The sequence below is a fragment of the Parasteatoda tepidariorum genome, chromosome 1 (genome assembly GCF_982258835.1).
Source record: "Parasteatoda tepidariorum strain Cologne lab strain chromosome 1, Ptep-v5.0, whole genome shotgun sequence".
NCBI lineage: Eukaryota > Metazoa > Arthropoda > Arachnida > Araneae > Theridiidae > Parasteatoda > Parasteatoda tepidariorum.
In genome coordinates, this window is record NC_141755.1 from 63,322,363 (window position 1) to 63,338,783 (window position 16,421).

Genomic DNA, 16,421 nt, shown 5'->3' on the forward strand with positions numbered 1-16,421 from the left:
AGCTTATTACACTAAACTTTTATTTAGAGAAATATGAACTTCTCAGATGCATTTCTGAAACAAATGAATAAAATAAATGCTTCATAATTTTTACAATCACCAATGATAATTTTAACAGTTATTAAGTCCAATTATCTACACAAGGTTTTTATCAGCATTTATTAACACAGGAAACCTTTTGTCAAAATGAATATAACTTCAACTGAATCTTACATAAATGATAAAAAGACGTCATGATTTTAATGTCATTTGCCAGATTTGAAAGAAACCTGTAAAGGTTTGCCAAAGAAACTGCAACCATTTAAAGACTCGATTGCAAGGACAGCTTCATCATAACTAGGCATTGTAACGAAGCCATAACCCTTACCAGCTCCAGTGCCACCTTCTCGAATAACATTGACTTTTTGCACTGTTCCGTACCTGGCAAACAACTGCCAAAGGGTTTTCTCATCAGTGTCAGGTCCAATGTTATAAACAAACAATATGTGACCTTCTCCACCGCTAACAGTAAGACCAGAAGGTGTGGAATAACCACCATAGGGACTCATGCCAACTCCATTATTTGTCATTGGATTAAATCTGAATCTACCTTGTAAGGAGTGCCTCACGGGTCCACCACCTCCAAATCTACCAGGCATGGTTGCAGCATATGGATCATGATATGGGGCACCCATACTATTACCACCACCACCACTACCTGCCATAGGAGGTCGAACTTTCTTAGCATTGTCCTCAGCATATTTAATGATTAAAGGCTCAGTTCCTCCTTCTAGAGTCTCCCCATTCATCTTTTTCATAGCTTCTTCAGCATGCCCTCTTTGATCAAAAAGAACAAAACCAACTCCTTTGTTTTTGCCACCTGTAGCATCTTTTAATACACGACACTGAACAATCTCACCAAACTGTGCAAAGAGTTGTTCCAATTCATTTTCACTCATATTTTTTGGGATTCCTCTAACATACAAATTTGCATTTTTGATATTCTCACCACCAGGACGAGAGTAGGCCACTTTGATTTTCTTATTTTGTAATTGAAAGCCATTCAAAGTTTGGATGGCTCTAGATGCATCAGCTTCACGTGCATATTCAACAAAACCAAAACCATAGCTGTATCCTGTGGTCTTGTGGCGCACAATCTTTGCCGCTTTTACTGAACCAATGCTTGAAAACAGATTGCTGAACTCTGAATCGGTTAACATCTGTGGAAGATAGTTGATAATCAAATTTGTCTTATTCGACATTTTCAAGTTATGTGTGAGTTCTCCTTGAATTGTTTAGCAAATGCGTAGAGAATTATAAGCGGAAATGCAGCACGTGAAATCTAAAAAACATGAAAGCTCTATTTTAATAACAAGCAAAAGATAGACATTTATTTATTAAGCAACACTTATTTCAAAACAAATAAAATTAATTTTATAAATTATGTTAAAAAAGTTATCTTGTTAAAAATACATATTGTAATACTGTATGAGAAGTCACAAAATTTTCAACCTGAAGGCGCCTAAAAATAAGTCTTAATATAAAAATGACAGGATAACTTGAAGACCTAGTTATAAGTTCCCTTAGTACTTGTAAATAAATCACCATCATCATAGTTGGCCAGACAGCCCAATGTGAGCCAATGCCTTCCTCTGAAGATTTCTCCATGTCAACTTACAATTTATCTTTGATCTCCAATTCTTTTCATTAATTGCGAGAAAATCAGACTACACAGAGTCAGCCAATCTCAACCGCAGTCTTCCCCGCTTACTCATAAATAAATAATGAAGCTATTAATTTTCATATAGTATTCACCTTTTAATTTCCCTTTTTTGACAAAAAAAAATCACTTTTTATTGGCAGAATATAAAGGAAAGCAAACTTTTCATGTATTAACTTATCTTCCTTTTATAATTTGATAACAAAAAAAATTCAATGCAAGATTAACAAAATTTATTGGATTTGAACAAACATTTATTGGACCCAAAATTCAAGTCGATCCTTCAATTCCATTATTTAAAATCCAAATTTGTATTTGCAGAAAATGGGTTATTCTGAACAGAAACAACCAAGAATATTAAAATAAAAACTAAAATTCAGAAAAGGAAGGAATATTAAAAGACAATTATGAACCTTGTAGGTCTGACAGTAAAAATTTCTTAACAATATTTGTATTATATTTTGCATTCTGCACTAAAAGTGACATTTGGGAGGGGAAAAAAGGTGATTTCCAACAAAAAGAGATTTTAAAACATACATGATTGAAGACTAAGAATGATTTGAAAACCAAATCGTTAAATAAGCATGAATTTATAATTTATTTGGTTTTACATTTTATACTGTTGAAATTTGGCTTAAATATTTGTATCGCACAACATTTATCATAATTTTTAAACAGTCTGGCTTACCCCTTATTAAAAATGACAGTGAGATAATTATAAGCACTTTTCCTAATTAATGTCATGTAGCATAAAATTTTATATTATCAAGTCAACCTATATATTTCTATAACTTATACATAAATCTCAAGTAAATACTCTTCATTATTTGGAGAGTAAAAAAAATTTGATTTTTTTTCCTTAAAATACATTTTAAGTTGTGAAAACCTTTTTATCTTCTTGATAAAATATCAAATTCCTATCCTTTATTCAATATTAGTATTTTTTAAAATTGCACCCTAGTTAATTTTGAATCCAGATCTTTAGAAATGCATAATCAGAAATGCAAAACAGTATTCATTGAAAATTAATTCTCATTGCCGAAATTTTTCTTAAGAGCCACTCGCTATAAAAAATATAGTCAACTACTCTTTTAAATTACTTCACAATACTCTAAAAAAAATTTACAACTAATCTTGAATTTAATATCAAATACGCGATTTTAAAAAGCTGCCTTAAAACTAGAGTACAAATGCTCAGAAGCATAGAATAGAATGCACAATATTTATTATGGAATCCTTAAACAAAAAATACTTGTCGGAAACATTGTCTCAATATATGTAATTGAAGAGAATAGGTTAGGTTTTGATACACTTCTTTTGTTATTAAGTAACTTTCATTATATTATTATATGTATTATGTGGAAAGATCAACAGCCGTCTAACTAGAACGGAAAATTGAAATATTCCTTAGAGGCTTTAGTCAGGTACACATTTTCCTCATTGATAGCGTGTAAGATCATTGATAGTGTATCCTGATAAACAAGCGATAAGGGTGTAAAATGTTACACCTTTATTGATTGTTTATCAAGATTCTACTAAAAATTATGGTTAATTTTCCAGTGATAGTTTGATATGATATATTTTAAACAAATGAATTTTTGGTGGACAATATTTCAAAAAGGAAATACAAAGATGAATTATTATGAGACAAAAAAAAAACGAACCATAAGAAAAATCTTTGAATTGAAATGATTTTTCAACAATTTCTCCGTTTTAGATAAATATATGGAGAAAGTACTTTTCAAAGCATAAAACAAAAATTCATGGATCCACGAAAAAATGGGAACTAGCACTTTCGCTATTATATTGAAGAAAGAAAATTTTTTCCCACGCAAGAAAACCACTAAAACAATCTAGTTCAATAAAGTTCTTTTTCTAAAAAAATAGTAAAAATGACCCAATTTATATTGCTACACATTAGACGAACATTTTTGCTTAACTCTTAAAAGGTAGCATAACTTTTTAAACTACTCCCTTACTATTAACCAAAATTTCATTTTTTTTCCTTCTCGTTTTCAAACAAAAAATGTTCAATTGTGTTAACTTTTCAACACAAAAAAAAAATTGTTGATTTTAAACCCTTAAATTTACTGAAAAATAAAAATATAGAAACATATAAATAAAAAACTACATTAAAAGATAAAAAAGAAAAAACAAACCAGTGCCTCATCCGCAACAATGGCACAAGTTTAAAAAATCTTACCAGAAAAAAAAATCTCTCAATGAAGAGCTTCAAAAAAATGAGGAATTCTGGAAAAAAAAATCGTAAACATTTAATAAACTGATGTTAACATCTGCGGGAAAAACAATTACGACATAAAATAATTAAATTATGTTATAAAACACAACTTTTCTGAATGAAAGCATTAGAAAAAACATTCAAAGAAATTAAAATAAAATTTTGAACTTAAAAATATGCAAATTTGCACGTTACCTTCAGAAAAATTGTTACACAAAGTTAAATATTAAAAAAAACACTAAAAGAATTTTTTAATAAAAAAATTGGTATTTAGATAAATAAAAAGGTTTAATATTGTCTTAATGAAAACCAGATGTCTTTGAGCTTTTATTTTAAATTGAACCTGCGTTTTCTTTTTGAGAGGCACTAACTCATAAAAAATCAATAAATTAAAAATGTTTTTAATGCTTAAAATAGTTCTATATAAACTTAATTGTTAATGTAAGGGTGCACAACTAGCAAAATCTTCTGAACACAATGAGAAAAAAAATTTTTTTTGAAAAATAACTAAAATATTGAAAATTTTGAATTGCACATTTGGGTTGCCACTATCCGACATGCACAATTTACACACATTTTATTATAGACCTATATTCTCAATTCGCTTATTAAAAACCCAATACTTTTAAAAGGATAACACCAATTTTGAACTCAAGTAATCATATTTAGCATAGCTTTATTTTTGCTATTATTTATTTTTGCCAGTTATAAACCACAAATTTACACATTGTTTTAAAATACCGATGCATTTAATAATTTAACAGCTCACTCTCAGAGGTGCTTTATTCACACTGATTTCTTTGTCAAACTAAATTATTATTTTTTAATTTTAAGGCAGTTGTCACCGCTACTCAAAAATCCAAAATTTTTTTATTAAGATTATTATGAAATGCAAGTTTCAGATCGCATGCTTAAATAATGACTTTTTGAAGAGCTTTGTGCGGTTTTCATTGTAAATTCAAGTTGCATTGTAACTATTTTTTTTAAGCAGTTATTGCTTTACATTCCCAAATGTTTTTAAAAACTTGGACTTAAATCAAGATGTCAATTTCAAAGAACGGATTTAATTACTTATTGACGAGCTTTATTCATAGTGATTTCATTGTAAATTTTATGATCCTATTGCTGTTATTACATCACGAGTTCTTAATCATTCAAATAATCACTTATATGGTTATTTTATTTTAAAATAATTTTTTACACCAAGTGATACAAAAAAAAAAAAAACTTCTTTAATCCAATATTTTTATTCTTCTAAATACCTCAATTTTTGATAAAGGAAAATTGCAATTACTGATAAATACCAGGATTACTGACAAAAAAAAGTCCTTAGAACACTTTGTTATGTAATCAGCTGAGCAAGTGGCTTGTCATTCAAAAAGTATGTTTGTATGTTTTATGTTTGTAAAGAAGTTTATGTATATAAAGATAAACCTTCAGTGCAACAAATTTAGTCAGGTACGGAAATAATTGAAGTTGAGACTCAAGGGGAAGCTAGTAAAATTTTCCGAAGAATTATTTATTAATTTCATGAACTATGCGGGAGCTTATTCTCTACACACACCCACACTGGAAGAAAAAAAACTAACAATACTACTATAAATATTATAATAAAATAAAAGTATTTAGTTTTTAGTTTACGCAGAAACTTATGAAATGTCAACTAAAGACATGAAACTTCAAAATAATTTGTTGCTATATTTAAAATTGAATTTTTTTAAATCTCCAATATTTTTGTAAATTTTGCCCCCAAACATCAGTGTTAAGGTTCAATAATTTGGAGACTACCATCATGCAGGGATGTAGAATATGTATATATGTGTGAATAAGGTTTAAGGGAAAGTCAGTTAGTCTTACATAAATTTTTTGTCTAATTCTAATTAAAGAAATAACAGATTTTTTTTATTGCAATAGCAAATAAATGTGATTTTTCCCGTAATATAAATAATTGAAATAGCAAAAATCTTTCAATGAAAAAAAATCTTTCTTTTATGTTAAACACATAAATTATTTTATATGAAAATTTGTTCAATAGTTTCAATTCCTTAAGTTTATGGAATCTTAAATTTAATAATTCACTATTTTAATATAATTTGATTTCTTATTTCTAACTCACTTGTTAGATAGGTCAAGAATTTATTTTACACAGAAAACAAAATTTTAACAAATATAAAATAAATAATTTAACAATAGAATTTTTTTTTAACAATATACAAATTTTACTCTTTGTGAAATATTTATAAATATATTTAAAAAAAAATTGTGACAAAAAAATTTCAAACCAAAAAAACTGTTCAATGGAAATAGTAAGGCTTTAAAATTAGTTCATGTCCGCCATCGAAAGAGTGCCAAGGTAGACATTGCGTTCTGACTTTACTTACATATCTGCAGCTTGCTTCTCAGGTTGGCCACTTAGACAAATTAAAACTTCCTTACACACCCAAAGTAAAATTTAAAAAGTTATATATAAATGCAGAAATTTTGTTATAAAACTGAAAATTGTTCATCATTTAATATCTGTAAATTAATAACAAAAATTTATTTTTTAATTAAGTGTTTCATTTCAATAAAAGTTCTACGTAATAGTTTCCAAAAATGTGTATCTTAATGTTAAAGTAAGTTAATTTAAATAAAAGTAATATTAGAAAATTGAAACAAAATTATCATAAAGAATTTTTGCTCATAATAGCAAAAGTGACAAGAAAAATGATAGCATGGGAGCATTCAACCAGATCAGCATGCATACACTTAATATCAACAAAAATTTTACACTTAAGTTAAATTTTTTTAGTTGCCCAGCCAAATTATTTTCCCTTAAACTAGACAGATTTATTTCCATCATTGCATTTTTTACTCATAAAGAAATAAAATTAGTAGGTTACTTTAAAAGAAGCTGCTAAACTATGGACTTTAGAGATGTAGCATTAATTTGAAAGTTTGAAAAATTTTATTAATATTGAACTTATTTAAATAATTGCTAATTATCAAAGTGTTTGAAAGAATTTGATGTTATATGATCGTAACAAATTTTATTGTCTTTTGTTAAATAATATGTATTCAATAAAATTATTCCTGTATTGTGTTATCATTCCTTCTATTCAATAAAAGTTTATAATTTAATTTTTTTAAATACTAAGCAGGACTGCTATGATAGTATCTTTGTTCATATTTTATTACAAAATCAAAAAAAATCAACATATTTTTATTGTATCAATACCTGAAAATAGCCTACTTGTGTACTATGATCTAACTACTTATAGCTAAAATGAACCAAACTCTCATCATTAAAGGGTAGTTAAATCGAAACAATATAACAGAGACATAACAGTTCAGTTAAAATTGGTATGATTTTAAAAATCGCCACCAAACAAAAAAAATTCTCTGATTAGTAGTGGGAAAGATGAACCTTTGTTTTAACAGGGAAAATATATTAATCAAAACTTGTAGCTTCATACGAAGAAATTTCTAAAAAAGCTTTTTCGCAACCTCTGTAACTTGAGCTATGGGTTTTTAATATCAGGTTAAGCATCAACCTGATATTAAATAATGTATATATTTGATTTCTACTTTATTATTATAGCTTTTTAAATCATATTACTAGACACATAACATAAATAAGCTGATTGAATAAAATTCATCCTATTAATATAATAAAAATAAGCTGTCTAAATTTTTTTATCGGACAGTACGTGCGTTTAGAAAACAATAACACTAATTATTTTGATAATTCAACAGAAAACAAAAATTAACTAATACGTAATAGAGATTAATACTTCTTACCATTATAGTTCAAGATAAATTGTAAGAAAAATACTTTTACATGTTAACATTAACAAAAGATAACTTATTTGTGGAATATCGGTTAAAATTTGAGACAAGAAAAATGAAAATGGCGAAATCCGACATTCGATTTTAAAACATAACTAATAATTAAAACTAAAAGGCCTTCAGCAAATGTGAAGTTACAACGAATAAGAAATTAATAAACACGAAATCGAGTATTGAAATATGCTCTTACCATGAAAAATTCTTCAAAATTAATTTATAACTTTAGTTCGGTAAAAAGATAACGACCATTAAACAAGGACAGGCGTCGAAGGAGAAGGAGCGGTTTTGCCAGATGATAACCGAAAACTTTTTATTTTCTTAAAATTTTAATAATAAAATGCAGTTTTGTTTTTAAAATCTTTCAATTTCTTAAAATCCCCTCGAAGTTGATGGGCAAAACAAATAACATAACAAAAATTTTACTTTTTTTCTCTTTAGAGATCTTAACTTTACTAAAAGATGAATTCGTTGAAAAGAAGATACTGATTAGTCAATTTTCTCCGATTAAGTTCAACTTTTAAGGGCCATTCGCACTACAAGCATAAAAATTCCAGCAGTACTCGAATTGGAAAGAATCAGAACCTCATTGGTGAAATATTTTTACCCGCGAGGCGGTAAATATTTTTTACCGCAAGCAATTACGTTATATCGTAAGTAACTCCGAGCATATACCCTAGCTTAGCCCTAGAACATGGACCTACATGAACATGGACAGAGGAACTAATATAGGGATGTCTAGATTTTTTAATATTGGTCCTATATGGGAGCAGGTGAATATAAAATATCGGGTGAATCTGATAATTTTATATAGGGCCGATATTAGTTGTTAAGTGGCAGTAAAATATCGAGTAAATCGGACATATCTATCTAGGGCTAATATTGGGAAAAATAACGGCTGTTTGAACCCTAAAACTGAGGACAAGATTGCAACTAGCAGCCCTCAATGAAATAGATATACCACAAAAACAAATTGAAATAAATATTATATTCCACAAGAACAAATTGTTAAGATAAGGCGTTCTACATTCAAATTCATCATAAATCTATCAGTTATCTCCCCTTCTGCTGACCAGACCAGTGGTCCTCTCGCCGTTCAAACCCCCTTCCTCTAGCGTCCACCATGTAAAAGGGGGCGATCATAAACGATTTGTAGCTTACAAATTATCAATTTGTAATTGTGGGGTATCTATTTCACTGAGGAAAGCAAAAGCAGCCTGTCCTCAGCCTTATTGAGCCAAGATTCGTGAATATTGGTCCAATAAGGGCCCAAGTTACTTTGCTGTTAGGGTCCCTTCTTTTCCTTACCATATACGTGCGTGCGAATATTTAAAACACTACAAGTAACAAGTAAGACGAAATGAACAAGGTATATGCTAATTATATAAGTGATAGGTGAGAGAATACAAGTATTAATGTCGCATTCAGTGAGATTTCTCCCTAATTAACTTGTCCCGTGATCGTAAAAACACGGTTCCCAGTAGAGAACGAAAGTCAAATATCATTGGAGGTAAATCAATAAGAACCTTCATTAACGTTAGAGAAGCATTGAGAAATTTTATCGATAGCAATTAAACCTTGAAGAAAAGAGGAAAAAAATTAAACATGAATTTCATTCTATTTCAAAAACTACGCAAATAAAAGCTGACATCATTAAAATTTTCTGAAGTTCGCTGAGTGTGGTAGATGGAGTTTTTGACCATTACGTTTTGGGCATGTATACGATTCCCATGCACGATTAAGCGTGTTATTGCGTCAGGGGGCTGGGAGATTGATAATACAGGGTGCCCACAGTCGGGTACCAAGGAAGGTAAGTTTCCAAAGCATTTTTCGGGCGGATACTTTTTTAAAATTATTTTATACAATTTTGGCAGTTTAAAACTGTAAATTAGATATTTGAAGAATTTTTTTGATTATTAAGAAATATTTAGAAGGGGTTAATTTTTTGATTTATATTTGGGGGTAGTTTTGAAAATCTGTTTTAGTGGGGAATATTTTTCCAGCTAAATTTATTTCATCATAAATAAGGGTTCTATTTTACAATTAAAAATAAGAAAAGCTCATTTACAAGTGATTTACTTTGAGGGGAACTGGAGTTCTTTTTGGCAGAGGGTTGGATTTCACTCTTATTTTTTGGTGGGGGCATATTTTTCGGATTTTTGTTGTTAGAGGGGATTATTCTTTCCAGCCATGTTCATTATATTTATAACTCAAAATTTACTTAATAAAAGGAGTGCACTTGTTGGATTAAAACATTAAGTTTTAATATATATGTATATTTTTTGGTGGGAACTTTAAAGCTTTTTTTGGTAATGATATTATTCGCATCATTTTTATTACATCTTTATTATAATTAAAAAATGGGGTTGGAATTTTAAAGGGAAACTAATTTTTACATAACATATACTTATTTCTGTGACTGCAGAGTTAACATGTCCTCTTTCAAAGATTAGAGAAGAAAAAAAACTCATCTATTTTGGTAGAATAAATTTCTTTGTACAGCTTACGACGAATTGAAGAAGTAGTCTCGAAGTTTAAGCTGTCGAATTTACAAAGACTACGAGATTTATTGCAGATATACATTAAAAAGTGGAAGATGGTTGAAGTTGTCGTCCTTTCTCTAACCAATGCAGCATTGTGAGTGTGGTCTGATCAGATTACATTTCTCTACCCGTAAAACCAGATCGAAAACGTTGTTCCCCAATTACAAAAGGACTTTTAATTATTTCATTTTCGGATTTTCTAGAATAATTTAATTTTCTTAAATAGTAAAATAATGCATCTTACTTTATAATCTTAGAAGTGAGGGGCCTAAACGTTTAAAAAGCTTGGACGCCGCTTTGGATGGTTATTTAACCATCCCCACTTAAGTTGGTGGAGTTTATTTCTTTAATACTTTATTTAGAGTTCTTTAAATCTGAACAGCTTTCTTAAGCGTGGAGCCTACAATTATGAAATCCACCATCTTCAGAGACCCTGTTCGAGTTTTCATCTTAATCATTGAAGGATGCAATATAAATTATTGCATTTAATTTTCAATACTGAAAACTAAACTAACTTTAACGAAAACTATTTGTTTTTTCATCAAATTTATCATTTTTTTGAATATTTGTCACTGAAATAAAGACTTGCAGGGGCCTTGTTCCGCATCCTCAGCCCATGATGGTTTTGAGCATGTAATGAAATTTCTATTCCTCTTATTAGTAAAGTATAGTATAGTAAAGTACCATTAAGCGGTGATGCTGACAAAATGGGTACCGGAGGTGACCAGTTTAGAAATATATAAAGTGTGGGAATGATAATAATAAAACACAGACACAACAGGAACATACTTTTTTTCAGTTAAATTTTAATTTGTTTCATAAATCTAATGTTATTTATACACTATATACAATTATAAGAATAATAATCAGACTACTGAAAATGATGAAGAATACACTACAACAGGGGTGGTGAACCTTTATGCACCAACGTGCCATTTTTTCTAAAAAATTGTTTAATTTGGTCATAGACGTGCCGTCAAACAATTTCGACTTCGAGGTTATTGGGAAAATAATAACAATAAATACTATCAACTCAAAACTCTTTATTTACTATGACATTTCGAAATGTCTCAGTTATACGCATAATTCAACTTAAAGTAACATCAGTGTGACTTCTGTTGTTGCAAATTAGATGACAAATAATTTATATTAGGTTGTAAGATGTTATTTTAAGCAGGTTTGTTAATTTTTTTTTTGCTAGTTATTTCTAGCTTGTTTTTTATGGTAATTAATTGTTTTTTTGGCATTAATTGTAATTTTTTTGTTAATAATTGTTTATTTTTTTATGTTTGTTTTTGTGAATTTTCATTTAATTGGTTAATTGCTTCACAGTGAACTTCGTGATCGGTGGTGTGTCCAAAATATTATGTGGCGTGCCATAAATGGCACGCGTGCCATTGGTTCGCCATCCCTGCACTACAATAATCATATCAATACTCATTTAAGTTATTAACGGGTATTTATTACTTCAAAACAATATTAATTGTTAATAAATTACATCTATCTGGATTTAATATATAGAATGAATATTTTTCACAATTCTAAAACAATTATATTAAAATTAAAAGTGAATAAGGAAAGAAATTATGATAAAAAATTTTTTTTCACATAAAATGTGCAAAATGTTTTTTGCTAATTATAACCAGATGAATTAAGAATGATCAGTGTATCGGTGCTGTTTAACCAAATTAAAATTTAAAGACGATCACAAAATAATAGCATAAATTATTGCAATGCAGACAAGAGTGATGTCATGAGTTCTTAATGCGAAAAAAGATAACACATTGATTAATTAGAGTTTTGTTCGCATTTAAAATAATAATGAAAGAGAAAAATATACTTGAGTACATAGGAACAAAGCAAAATTATTAAACACTGATTTTTTTTTTCCAGTTCTATCTTTACACAGATTTATATCTTTGCACAGATTTAAATTTAATCATTAACAGTACTATACATAACTTTAAGGATTATAGCAAAAATAAAAACAGTATACACTATGTTCTGTAAGGAAAAATCTTAAAATATATATTGTCTGGGAATAATTCTTTTAAGAAACAAAGAAATTTTTTTATATTATTTACATAAGGGATCTTTACGATTTATTTTCTTCACTTCACATTAGAGATTAAAATTTATATTAGGTAATAAGTAAATTGATAATATTATCAGTTATTTTCAAAAATGTATTTTAATTATGCATCGAAATATCAAAAAGGTTTTGGAAATATGACCAATCTAATTGAAATCGTCAAGAGCAGGGGAAAGATTAAAATAATCTAAAACTAGCTTATTTCAGAATGAAGCTTCATGGACGTGTGTACCAAAAAACGATACAAATAAACTGGTTTTAGATGATTTTAACTCATTCTTTGCCTTTTACGACCCTAATAACGATTATTCAGAGTTAATAATTTTTTTCATTATTTAGAAATTTAATTGCAAACAAAAGGAATGTAGGCTGTTTTTTTTTACTTTATTTTTGCAAAGATTTTAAACCTATACATTAATGGCAGTCATTACTGAGCACCTTTTATTTTGGACTTACTACTAATTGCTTTCAACAGAATAACTGTTTCTGTATAAGCAAATATAAATTGCCTCAAACAAAAAATTCAGTTGATTTGTTTATTTACTTACTCTTTTTATTTTCCATTTTGTCTTTAGAATCCTGCTTTGATCATGATCCTTACTAAATACATAAATGTATAAATAGATTTAATATTGTAACATAATATCCTCAATTATGAAAAAAAAAAAATAATAATAATGAGGTATAGGGTATTCTTTTATGATTGCCTTTAATAGATATATTTAGTACATTTTAAAAATGGAGTCAAAAGACTATATATTTAGAGTTCAAATTAATATTTAAGTTTAAAGGAACAAAAAAGTTTTCCAACTATGACCAATCATGAATTCAATAAGAGTAAACGAGAGATTAAATACAAATACATTTCAGCCTCATAAGGCAAATAAACTGGGTTTATGATTACTTTAATCCCTCCCTTGCTCTACCAGAACTCACAATTCAACAAGAATTCAGAAACATTTTTTTTTGAAATTTTCTCACTTAACTATTATTTTGCAATTGATTCAGAGCAGTTTTTTCATTTCAATCTCTACAAAGATTTTTTAACTTATACATAAAGAGAGGTTATTCCTGAACACATTGTACATGTAACTAGGTACTTAGGGTGGGTTAAAAATACATGTACAAAACTTTGGGAGTTATTAAAAGCAAATGAATAACATTTTTAAAAGTATAGAGTATATAGTAGGAAATCAATAAATAACAGCAAGACTAAAATGTTTATTTTTCGTTATGTAACTGTTTAAAGGGTTTCTTTTTCTCTCGGTATGTTTTAAACTCCTCATATACAATAATCTAAATAAAAAAACTCATTGATAAGTTGTATCATAATTACAATATAAGAATTTCAGATGTGTTTTTCTAATTTAACTTATCAATGACTTTTCTTATCAATTGGTCAGAAAATAGACATGAAGATTTTAAGGAAAACTCAGTTTAAAAAATTTTAATAAATTACTGCATGTTTTTTTTAAACATGTATTATTCATATATAAATTTATTTTTTTTCATTTTTACAACTTTTAAATAAGTTGTCAAAGGTGAACAATTATATAAACTAAGTTAACAGCAATCTCAAGTTTCAAATTGAATTACTTTCTTATGCTCTAAATTTTACATTCAAATCCAAAGTGATTCACAATGGTAACAATATACATCACCATTTGAAACCTTAATCTGATTAAAATAGCCAGATCAAATTTAACGAGAAAGGCTAAAATTCATATTATTCGCGAAATTTCAATAGGATAACAGAATCTTCAAAAAAAAACTTAAGTTTCAAGAGTGAGAAATAGTATAACTCAATTTGATTATTTATTTTTCTTAATTGGCATCAAAATTTACCATGAACAACATTTTTAACAATGCATATTGTTCTTTATGGTCTCACAAGTGTAATATTGAGATCAAATTGAACACGATCTAATATAGTACAACTGAACATCAGGTAAACAGACTACACCATCTCTCATTTTGTACTTAATGAAACTTTTCTAATAACAAAATACATAGTTAAAAAGATAAAATCAAATAAATTTTTAAATTACAGTGATTACTCAATTTCAGTTATATGTCGTAATTGCGTGTAATATATTTAAAAATAAAAATTCTCATTAGCAACTAGTGAAAAGGTTAAAAAAAAAATTTGCTTATTCAAGTAAATGTCTCCCAACAGATAATTCATTCAAGTCTACAATATTTAAATAGACGTTGGAGAATATTCATGGACGGAGTATTTGATCGAGGTGGCTGTTATAACATTCCATTGATGTTTAGGCAGGGTGCTTGGTGACATTGCTGTGCCATTTTTGCGCTTCATTTCATCACATTTTATTCAGTGCAAAGTGATGTTAAAAGAAACTCATCTGTGCATAACTGACAAATTTGGTGGTGACATTTGGTGTTGAACTGAAAAGAAATTAAATAAATAAATAAAACTGTAAGAAATGTAGATATTTTTTTAAGTAAATAAAGTATAGTACTCTAAGTAACATAGGATGGAAAAAATGACTAGATCAATTTTCTGCCCTTTTTCATGAATTTCCAGTATGATATTAAAAACGATTTTATTTAACATAGTTTGTGTATGCGTAATTTACAAAGCTCAATTTATTTTGGAAATATTTGCTTTCTAAGATTCAATGAATGACAGTAACATGGCAGATGGTAATAGTGAAAATTCTCCAGCATTGTCATTGTACCACAACACAGGGAAACTGCTGAGATATCATCAAACGAAGAAAAACATTGCGCTTTATTAGGGAGCATTTTAAAAAATTAACAAATATGGCCATAATTATAACTTGAAGAACATGTTATATTAACAAAATAAGATATTAATTAAGCATCACTTTTAGAGAGACAAAGACAAATTCTTTTTAGGCATTCATTTTTATATAACAATACTTGTAACACTAATTAACGGTTAGACTAAGGAGCCATTGAGCGGGAATCAAAAAAGCCCCCAGTTCTAACCTTAAGAAGTTCAAATTTCCAATAAATGTATAGTTACTAACGGTATATTAATTAATATTAAATTTGAAACAATCTGGCTACAGCTTAACCGCCAAACAGACCGTTAGAATTTTTTGTGGTTAGAAAAAATAAAGTAGCATAAAGTTGAAGATTTTGATATTCGATTAGTTGCAACACTGGATTAATCAGTTATACATTTGTATTAAATTATAAAGTTAGCCGTTACATTTATATTCATTTTTTATAAAATGTGATAAAAATTAAATAATTGATTTAATTTAATTATAGCTGGTTTAAGAATGATTAAAAAACTAAATTTACATAATTAAAGAAATTTTGAAAGTTGAGAAATACGTAATGCTTATAATGTTATCACAGACAGTAACATAAACTGACATAATGTCATAACGTTTTAATACATAATGGTTCTGCTGACATAATGTCATAAGTAGCTGCCTGCACTGCTGAAAATTGCTGCTTTGATGAAATTAAATTGTAAAGAAGCTGTATAGGAGCTTTTGAGTGTGGTCTGGAACATTCCTATCTTTGTTTTTTCTTCATTCTAAAATTTGAAGCAAATATTACTTAAAGGAACATAATTTAAATATGTTTGAAAAAGGTTTATGCTTTGTTGTCAAAGTCGTAGAAAGTTACGAATGCAAAAAAAAAAATGATTTTAAGCTATAAATATCTTCGATGGAAAAAAAAACTTTTTTTTTTATAAAGGTTGTCCTATAATAATTTTAAGATAAATATCTGCTTTTATTAAATTACTTATGAAACAAATTTAAAGATCACTATATTTGAATTTCGTCTTATTCGCTACAGATTTCAGTGAATTTTGTCAAAACAAGTTTTTTTCTATATCTGAAACATTTCTAAGAAATGCAAGCAAACTTTATTCTAAAAATTTATTTTCACAAAAAATTAATAGCAATTGCTAATTTCTGTATTAAAAAATTAAAGGTCAAGCAACAGGATGTTCCACAGTGGCAGCCATTAATATATCTTCTTAAAATTTTTGTTAAAAAATTTAAGAAACTAGCG

At 28.1% G+C, this 16,421-nt stretch overlaps 2 protein-coding genes across 4 annotated transcripts in view; both read right to left on the reverse strand.

The window, feature by feature from the left end:
* Positions 1-3: 3 nt before the first annotated feature.
* Positions 4-8,465, reverse strand: LOC107444554 (ELAV-like protein 1). 3 transcript variants are annotated; one of them, XM_043038755.3, is made up of 3 exons: positions 7,957-8,465; positions 3,903-3,949; positions 4-1,321 (listed from the first exon to the last, which is right to left on the reverse strand). In XM_043038755.3, exon 3 carries the CDS (start codon positions 1,239-1,241, stop codon positions 246-248), a length of 996 nt encoding a protein of 331 aa, XP_042894689.1. In that variant the 5' UTR covers positions 1,242-1,321; positions 3,903-3,949; positions 7,957-8,465; the 3' UTR covers positions 4-245. The 3 variants fall into 3 exon arrangements, with proteins under 3 accessions (XP_042894689.1, XP_071035823.1, XP_087021514.1); XM_071179722.2 differs by having other exon boundaries at positions 7,719-8,057; XM_087165388.1 differs by lacking the exon at positions 3,903-3,949 and having other exon boundaries at positions 7,957-8,255.
* Positions 8,466-11,608: 3,143 nt separating this feature from the next.
* Positions 11,609-16,421, reverse strand: part of LOC107444550 (polycystin-2) — a 39,215-nt gene continuing 34,402 nt past the window's right edge. The window contains exon 16 of the mRNA XM_043038750.3: positions 11,609-14,807. The gene's annotated coding sequence lies outside the window, so the exon portion shown is untranslated. The remainder of the gene's footprint in view (positions 14,808-16,421) is intronic.

What these genes read in the sequence shown, in the direction of transcription:
- LOC107444554 (XM_043038755.3), bottom strand. Translation starts at nt 1,241, where the DNA reads ATGTCGAATAAGACAAATTTGATTATCAACTATCTTCCACAGATGTTA.